This window comes from Phytophthora sojae, assembly GCF_000149755.1.
Source record: "Phytophthora sojae unplaced genomic scaffold PHYSOscaffold_1, whole genome shotgun sequence".
Taxonomy (NCBI): domain Eukaryota; phylum Oomycota; class Peronosporomycetes; order Peronosporales; family Peronosporaceae; genus Phytophthora; species Phytophthora sojae.
Window position 1 is genome coordinate 2,294,980 of NW_009258115.1, and position 9,155 is coordinate 2,304,134.

At 52.2% G+C, this 9,155-nt stretch overlaps 2 protein-coding genes across 2 annotated transcripts; both read right to left on the bottom strand.

Moving 5' to 3' along the window:
- Positions 1 to 588: 588 nt before the first annotated feature.
- PHYSODRAFT_257484 (hypothetical protein) lies at positions 589 to 1,002 on the bottom strand (the record flags this gene model as incomplete). Its single annotated transcript, XM_009516145.1, has 2 exons — positions 589 to 885; positions 913 to 1,002. 2 exons carry the CDS (start codon positions 1,000 to 1,002, stop codon positions 589 to 591), a joined length of 387 nt encoding a protein of 128 aa, XP_009514440.1.
- A 6,555-nt stretch (positions 1,003 to 7,557) lies between these two features.
- On the bottom strand, positions 7,558 to 8,805 carry PHYSODRAFT_321012 (hypothetical protein; the record flags this gene model as incomplete). Its single annotated transcript, XM_009516146.1, has 2 exons — positions 7,558 to 8,298; positions 8,365 to 8,805. 2 exons carry the CDS (start codon positions 8,803 to 8,805, stop codon positions 7,558 to 7,560), a joined length of 1,182 nt encoding a protein of 393 aa, XP_009514441.1.
- Positions 8,806 to 9,155: the final 350 nt, after the last annotated feature.

The following is a 9,155-nucleotide window of genomic DNA, read 5'->3' on the forward strand; positions in this document are numbered from 1 at the left end:
GGCGATCATTCTATTGTCTCCAGACCAAAGATGTTTTATTCGCTGACTCGAATGGTAACCAAGTCACCGCGTCAAGCGCAAGCCCAATCACAATCGGCCTACGAGGAGCCAAGAACGACCAGTACGGGCGGGGATCATGGCGCACCATGCACCAATCTGGCGATCGATCACTATGCCCGGTCCGAGCCTTAAAACACATTCTCCGAGCGCGTCGTGACCTGAATGCTGTCCAACACAAGTATCTATGCGCGGAACTCGACACGAAAACAGTAGCAACAGCGATCAAGCGAACGGCACGAAAGGCTGGAGTACCCGAGTCCAACTACTCGACACACTCCTTGAGAAGTGGAGGAGCCAGCGCTCTGCTCGCTGGAAAAGCGGATGGCCTCGCGATCAAACTACTGGGCCGGTGGATGTCGCGGTGTTTCGAAGAGTATCCAGTGCAATCGGCCAAATCAACGAGGGACCTCGCCAAGCGAATGATCTAGCCTCGCCACCATTCCAGCGCGGACTCGCAAATCAAGGCATTGGGGCCGCTCGCCACGCCCTCGAATTCAAGTCAAGGCAAAATATATTCATTTGCCCCCCTTACGCCGGTGAGATGGACGCATGAGGAAAAGTCAGTCGCGGGTTGGGCTTACTTCCGCCTTGCGGCGTGTTGACGACGGCCTCGGCTGGGATCTCAAAGATAGGGTGGCCACCGAGCATCCAGCGAAGATAGCCATTGTCACCGGTGACCCACTCGAGCTGGTACGCCACGTAGTCGTAGTACGCGCCCATGTGAATGCCCCAGTTCGCTGAGAGAGCATCCATTTGGTAGTTGTACGGCTCCATCGTGTTGGTCTTCGGCGTTGAGTCATTGCGCGGCTCCGAGCAGCGGGTGTCCTAGTTGTCCGGGTCACACAAGAAGACACCTTGGTAGCCGTTCATCTCGGGGAAGCACGTGCCGTTGTAGTTGATGTTCCAGTGGCCCAGAGACTTGTCACCGTCGATGTAGCCCATGTCACCGTGAACGTGTGACGTGGACGTCCGTCTGCCAATGAGATGGCAGAGGACTCCCACGTCAAGTGCTGCTGCACAGCACTTCAGTTTACGCTGGACAGCGTAATACGGGGATGCATGGTTTATATTCATTATATGCTATCCTATTGGCTGGTGTCAAAAGTAAACTTGATTATGGGACGCGTAAACATGGACATTCGCGCGACCTCATTGGCTGTAAATCCTTGAGATGTGCAACAATCAAGTTTTCCAGCCGGACTTTTGATTATGGGACGCAAGTCACAAATTTTGGCCAAGCTACGAATAGGATTAGTAGTTTTTCATTGGTAGATAAGGATTAATCTAGGATTTGGTATTGATAGACTTTAGGATGGGACCTGGATATGTCCTGGCCGCCGAGAACTACTGGTTGCGCGGCGGCGGCGCACCGACGCTAAACTAACGGATCAATCAATCACTTTTCAACTTTCCAACTTCCTCTCAAGTGTTCTTCGAGCGCTCGCCACGGCGCTCATCAAGCTTCGGGTCTTCGCATCGGCTTGTGTGACATAGTAGCACTTGTCGTGTCAAGCTTCGGTTCAAGTTCAAGACTAGGTTGCTCGTGGGGATACCTTCCGAAGCGAGTTTACCTGTGACTATTGGAGCTAGCCACATAGTGGGGACGCTCTAGGTTGCGAACGTGCAGTTTTCTGTGGGAGCACACTTCGAAGAAGTGGGTACATCACGCCGTGGGCAGGTGGAAATACCACATTGCGCCTAGACCGTATAGTACCTAACCTTCGGGGTTGTGTTGGACTCTTACTAGAAGTCGGTTCAGTAACAGGGCGCCTGCTTTGTGTCTGCTAACGCGGAACATTGTAGAAGTATAACGGTCCCTGGTTACCCGGTAGTAGTCCCTTGCCTTTTTCGATCTTTGGAGTCGGTCCATGGCCCGGTACAAAAAGGGTCACAACCACAGCAGTAAGAGGAAGCACCAAAAAGCGCGTGACGTTAAAGTATCATCAACGTCTACGCCGGCTCCTCCTCCTGTTACGGCTATTGACACCGATCTCTTCTTCTCGCCGGTCAAGGCGGAGAAAATTGCGAAAGTGCAATCGGATCTTCTCAAGCAGGTCAAAACCGCTAAGAGGGTCCTGGTTAAGTCCGCAAAGAGATCTGGGGTATCAAGGACGACAGCGTTGAGGGTACGGTTGATCGGCAACTCAACTTAGCTCTTCTCGACCTTAAGAGCTGCGAGGACAACATTGCTGCGAAGATTAACCGGCTTATCCGCCTAAAACCTCAGAAACACTAAGCTTTAAACACACTTTTAGCTTCACTTCGTCTCCGTTTTATTGTACCGTTTTACGAATCACTCATCGAAAAGTCCATCTGCTCGAGACCTAATGCCTGTGACAAGGAGTAGGGCGGGTGAGGGTGAATCGCCTAACCCGCGGCAGCGTCAAGTGCCGCGGACGGCTCAAACGGAGGCGGCAACGCCACAAGAAGCGCAAAGTGAAGCCCCATCAGCGGGGACGACAACCCCTGCGCCTGAGTCAATGTCGATGCAGCAGTTGATGTTGTGGATTGCATAGCAGCAGCAAATGTATCAGAATCAGATGCAGACCCAGTTGCAGATGCAAATGCAACAGGCCAACAGTCGTTTTGAGCAACTACTGGTCTCGCAAGGTGAACGACGGAAGAAGGATCCTCCCACGTATGAAGGGAAATTTGGCGAAGACCTGGAACTTTGGATCTTTGCTACGGAGGAGTACTACGCTAACAAACGAGGAATAATGGAGGCCGATACGTCCGATTTTGTGACCATGATATCAAGCAGTTTAGGCAAGTCTGTGCTGAACTGGTATCGTGCCTTTTCGTCGGATTGTGATGCGGCGGGGATGCCGAAATCATGGCAACTGTTTAAGGCAAAGTTGCGCGAGCGCTTTCGCCCGAAAGACTTTGAATACAACCTGCGTGAGCGGTTGTTTCAACTGAAACAACACGGACCTATCCATGAATACGTGTCGTCGTCTCAGGATTTGATGTCTGGACATTTCGGAAATGGAGAAGCGTTTCTACTTCCAGAATGGGCTTCGTGCGGAGACGGCTAAGAAGGTGAAGGAACTCAGTCCAAGGTTCTTACATGAGGTCATTGAGATTGCAACGAACTTTGAGTTTGCTCACTATGGAGGGCTATCGGTAAAACCTGCAGTGAGTCATCAGCCTTCGTCGAAAGCAGTTTCGTCTGTGAAACCTGCGGCTAACAGTACGGCCAAGCCACAGGAACGAAAGCCACCTTCGAAGCGTGGGCCGAAAGAGGATTGGCGAAAGTCAGCCACTTGTAACAACTGTGGACAATCCGGCCACATCAAGCCACAATGTACGTCCACCAAGGAGATGAACCACTATGTTGGCGGATCATTCTATGCTATTTTGGAAGTAAGCGCTTTAGCCTTCAAGCAGGATGAGACCCCCGCAGAAGTTTCGATCTTCGTCGACAATGGCAGCAGCCTCAACGGTGTCACGGAAGCGTTCGCCGAGCGACTACAATTGGAAATCACGGAGCATCCCGACGACATGATGACAGTTCGTCTGGGATACAACCAAACCGTGCAAAGACCAAGACGTACCGCCGAAATGATGCTACAGATTCCGAATTTCCCCGTGACGTGCGAGACTTTTACGGTCATGCCTGTTCCAGAAGACAAGGACGTGCTCCTCGGAATGAAGTGGCTTCGGGAGAATAACCCTGACATCGACTGGGAACGCTTACTACTGCGTCCGCGTAATAGGACCGAGGGACCCCCGGCCCATCAGTTGGTGGTACCTAACCGACCTCCCGCACGTATGATTGGAGGCCGTCGTTTCAAGAATGTCAAGAATGCAAACCAGAACCGTGAAATATTCCATTACTACCGGCAGCATGGCCACACCGGTGCGTTCGGAGAAACGAAGCTGATCTCAACGAAGCAATTTATGATGGAACTTCGCAAAGGGAAGGGTATTGAAGCTGTTTTTGTTGTGAACCCGCACGACTCAGAAAAGGCTGAGCGTTTTAAGCAACAAAGATGGGAGGCGCTAGTGGACAATCCGGCATATGATGTTTTGCTCAAGTACCGCGATACTGTGTTTCGCACTGAGCTGCCGAGTACCACACCTCCTGTCCGCGAAGGGATTGAGCACGAAATTCAGCTTCAGCCGGGAACGCAACCGATTTCGGTGAAACAGTGGCGCCAAGTCCAGAGCAGCGCAAGGTCACCCAAGATTGGACGAAGGAGATGGTACAGGCTGGAATCATTCGCCCTAGCACCTCGGCATTCAGTGCCCCAACTTTTTGTGTCAAGAAACCCGTGGGTTGGCGTATTGTGCACGACTATCGCCAGCTCAACAGCTCTACCATTTTGCCAGCCATACCCATGCCGAGGAAGGAAGACACATTCGACGCAATGGGGGGTAGTTACTGGTTCTCCTGCATGGACCTCTTGTGGGGATATTACCAGGTTAAACTTCGTGAATCTGACATTCCATTTACTGCTTTTTCGACGCCCGATGGGCTGTTTGAGTATCTTGTCACCCCTATGGGTTTGAGCGGTAGTCCTGGCACTTTTAACCGGTTGTAACAGCGGGTGTTTAGCGACCTACGCGATGTCATGCGCATCTACTTTGATGACATCTATGTTTTCACTCAAGACACAGATGTTCGGACGCATGTCGAAGCGTTGGACAGAGTACTCCAACGCTGTCAAGAGCAGCAGCTGTATGTCAAGTTGTCAAAGTGCCAGTTTTGTGTCGAAGAGATCCCTTGTCTTGGTGATTTTGTGGGCCGCAATGGTGTTCGAATGGACCCTGACAAAGTGCGTGTGATTCGCGAGTGGCCGATTCCACGGGCAAAGAAGCAAATGTAAAGCTTCTTGGGTACTACGGTCTATGTCTCGCGCTTTTGCGCCGACTTCGCGCAATTTGCAGGACCATTGCATGAAAGTACTAAGGGTTTGCACCCAAAGGAAACGCTGCATTTGTCTGAGCACCAGTTGGAATGTTTTCATGAACTCAAGCGCCGTCTCTCCACCCCTCCCGTGTTGCAACTTCCTGATTTCGGAAAACCGTTCGGTATTCGTATGGATGCCTCGAACTTTGCCATAGGGGGAGTCTTGTTTCAAAACGAGGGAGGGCTCGAGCATTCGATCGCATTCACTGGTCGTAAAATGAAACCAGCGGAGCTAAACTACCCAGTGCGCGAACAGGAATTGCTGGCTATTATGCATGCGCTTCGGGTGTGGAGAGTCTACCTGCTCGATCGGCCATTTACGGTGGAGACAGACCACAAGAGGATTGAGACTATATTGACGCAGAAGACAACAAACCGTCGTGTGGCTCGCTGGTTTAATGAACTAGCCGAGTTCCAACCACAGTTCAAATGGATTCCAGGCGACAGTAACCAAGTGTCGGATGCAGTGTCTCGAACCCCACTCTTTGAGCACAAAGCCGCTCAGGTGAGCTCATTGAAGCGGCTCGAAACCGTGAAATTGTAGCTAGCGCCCAAACGACCAGTGCAACTGTGACGCACTCGGCCAAACAACTGTACTCTACAGACCGAAGAGTTCAGGAGCTGTTGCAGAGTATCGCTAGTGGTAAAGAGGTACCGCGCTACTCTGTGAAGAATGGACTGCTGTATTACCAAACGAGAGATGATGAAAATGCTCGACTGGTAATTCCGGACAATGAAGATCTGAAGAACCGTGTTATTTGTGAAAACCACGATGTGGTCACGGCAGGTCACCCCGGATACTTCAAGACATACTTAGGCGTCCAGAAGAAATATTACTGGCCCAAGATGTCGAAGTACATTCAGCGTTATGTGAACACGTGCGAGCTTTGTCAGCGAAACAAGGCACGCCAAACAAAGCCGCCGGGACTACTTCAACCGTTGGAGATTCCAGGAGGCAGATGGATTGATGTGACGATGGACTTCATGGTTGCACTACCGAAGACGGCAGCCGGAAAAGACGCCATTATGGTTATTGTGGACCGGTTGACGAAACGTGCTAAGTTCATTGCCACGAACACGGCTGCGACAGCAGAAGAGACTGCTGCGCTATTCATGGCCAATTATGTGAAAGACCATGGAGTGCCGAAGTCGATCGTCTCAGACCGTGACTCGAAATTCACATCAAAGTTCTGGCAGGAGGTGATTAAGACATTAGCGACGACTCATAACTTGTCGTCCGCCTTCCGCCCGCAAACGGATGGTCAGACCGAGCGTACTAATCGGTTTATTGAAGACTATCTACGAGGTGTCGTGAACCCATTCCAGAATGATTGGGATGAATACCTACATCTCGCCGAATTCGCGTACAACAGACGTGTCCATTCCTCGATCGGTATGTCACCGTTTGAGGCTGATCTGGGTTATGTGCCCTATATGCCAGATGAGGTGGCTGGGGACCCAGAGTTTGAGCAGTTGCAGAAGTCAGCACAAGATTTCCTGCTCAAGCAAGACGCAATTTTGAAAATGGCACAAGACGCGATGAGTGAGGCGCAAACTCGAATGAAGTCGTATTATGACAAGAACAGACTTGCTCAAGACTTCAAACCCGGGAATATGGTACTTTTGGATGGACGGAACTTGGACATTCGTCACAAGGGGTTTGCACAGGCGAAGAAACTTGCGCCAAGGTTTATTGGTCCTTACCCGGTCGTGAAGCAAGTCCATCATGACCCCTACGAGCTGAAGTTGTCGAAGGGGCTCAAGTTGCATCCCGTTTTCCACACTTCGTTGCTCAAGCCGTATCGCAGCGACGAATCACGCAGCCAAAATGTTAACAAGGTGATCTTGAATGATGGCTCAGAGGGACAACTTGTACGTGAAGTCATCGGCCACCGTCGCAGGAAGAAGAAGCTCCAATATCGGATTTGGTGGCTTGGTGAACCCCGAGAAGACGCTACATGGGAACCCGTAGAGAACCTGAATCAGATTCCAGGGCTCATTGACAAGTACTGGGACTCCAAGAAGAAGTAAAGTGCAGCGTCGAAGTAGTGGGGCCTCCTTGGAAGGGAGGTCATGTGACGTGGACGTCCGTCTGCCAATGAGATGGCAGAGGACTCCCACGTCAAGTGCTGCTGCACAGCACTTCAGTTTACGCTGGACAGCGTAATACGGGGATGCATGGTTCATATTCATTATATGCTATCCTATTGGCTGGTGTCAAAAGTAAACTTGATTATGGGTCGCGTAAACATGGACATTCGCGCGACCTCATTGGCTGTAAATCCTTGAGATGTACAACAATCAAGTTTTCCAGCCGGACTTTTGATTATGGGACGCAAGTCACAAATTTTGGCCAAGCTACGAATAGGATTAGTAGTTTTTCATTGGTAGATAAGGATTAATCTAGGATTTGGTATTGATAGACTTTAGGATGGGACCTGGATACTTGTTTGCGTGTCCTGGCCGCCAAGAACTACTGGTTGCGCGGCGGCGGCGCGCCGACGCTAAACTAACGGATCGATCAATCACTTTTCAACTTTCCAACTTCCTCTCAAGTGTTCTTCGAGCGCTCGCCACGGCGCTCATCAAGCTTCGGGTCTTCGCATCGGCTTGTGTGACAGAACGTCGTTCGAGGCCGGACAATACAGCAGCCCGCACTTATTCGCCGTGATATTCTTCATTCCAGCAGTGACAAGCGAATACGACTGCGTATCATTGCCGTCGACGACGCAGTAGTTGTTCGAGCCATATCGTAGACCTTGGTACCAACTCTGGTGATCACGCTCCTTGTAGTACTCTGTCTGGACGCCCGGCAAGTTGGCACCGATGGTAGCGCACTCCTGGCTGTACGTGCAGTAGCTCCAGTCGCCGAGGGTCTCGTTAATCGCCGCCCGACGGTAGTCTGCGGGCATTCCTGGTGCAATCAGGATCGAAGACGAAATAGCGACGCCGCCACCTTCCATTAGATCGATCTCGACAGCACCGCGGCCCTGGTATTGGTTCAATCCGTGACCGGGGTCGGGGTCACACGCACTGATACGCTGGTTGCTCGAGTTGAAGACGGTGTCGTTGCACTCATTGTACGAGAATGGCCACATGCGGGCTGTCGACGAAGAGAAGAGCGCGCGACCGAGGCTCCCCATTAACCAGATTCCAGGCCACGTCGGATAGAACTGCGTGTTATCCGCGCGCGCGTTGCTCCCCTTGCCAATGTCTAGGGTTACCGCTGTCATTGCCCAGAACGGCCGGCAGCTTCGCCCCACCTCCAGCATGCCACCTTGGAAGCAGAACTTATTCCACGTCTGGAGCATACCCGATCGATAGTACTGCTCGATAACAAGAATCACCGTAAGCAACCCAAAGTAGTCCTTTCAGAGCAATACAAAACTTACGAAGGTGGAATTCTGGCACGCCGGTGGGCGCAAGTAGCTGTTCCAGACTGTGATGTCGTCGACCTCGTCGATGGACTTGATCTGCAGGTAGTCGTCGCACTCAACCGACGTCATGTTATGTGAGTAAAGTTGCAGTGCGTCGTTGGTGCCGTCGGGCATCTCCATCGACGTCCACATGTGATCTCCCCCGGCCGAGAAGTTGCGGGTCACGTCCCCGAACTCGTCGCTCATAATGAGCTCCCAGGTGTCTCCGCGCGAAGACACGTACGTCCGCACGTCATCGGGCGTGTCCGGGTCCACCCACGGCCGGATGCCTGAGCGGGTCTCCAACTTGACCAAGCTGCGATCCGTGGCGGTGCTGCTGCCGCTTCCACTGGAGCTGCTGCCGCTGTCGCTCGAGCTGCTGCTGGCGTCGACTACTGCAATCGCTGTGATGCCCATCAAGAGTGAGCTGCGCCCCAGCCACGACGCCATCATATCGTTGACGCTGAGTGTATTGGCAGATCGAATGTGTATCCAGACTCTGGAACAGCGCTCCGTCGCCGATGTGCGTCAATCGAGTGAAATCCGCGAGTGGGTAGCGCGGCTCATGAGCGCGGCCCGAGGCTTTGTGTGTCAAGAGCGGAGCCGGTCCCACCACCCCCATCATGAAAGCGCGTGCTGTGGTGTCGTCGCGCGGGCGCCGAAGGGATAACTACTGTCGAAAAGTATGGAGATTGAACTGCGTCTCAGTGTTAGAAAACGATCGTGAAGGATCGAGTGGCGAGCTCCTCTATGCAGCCAGCCCCACC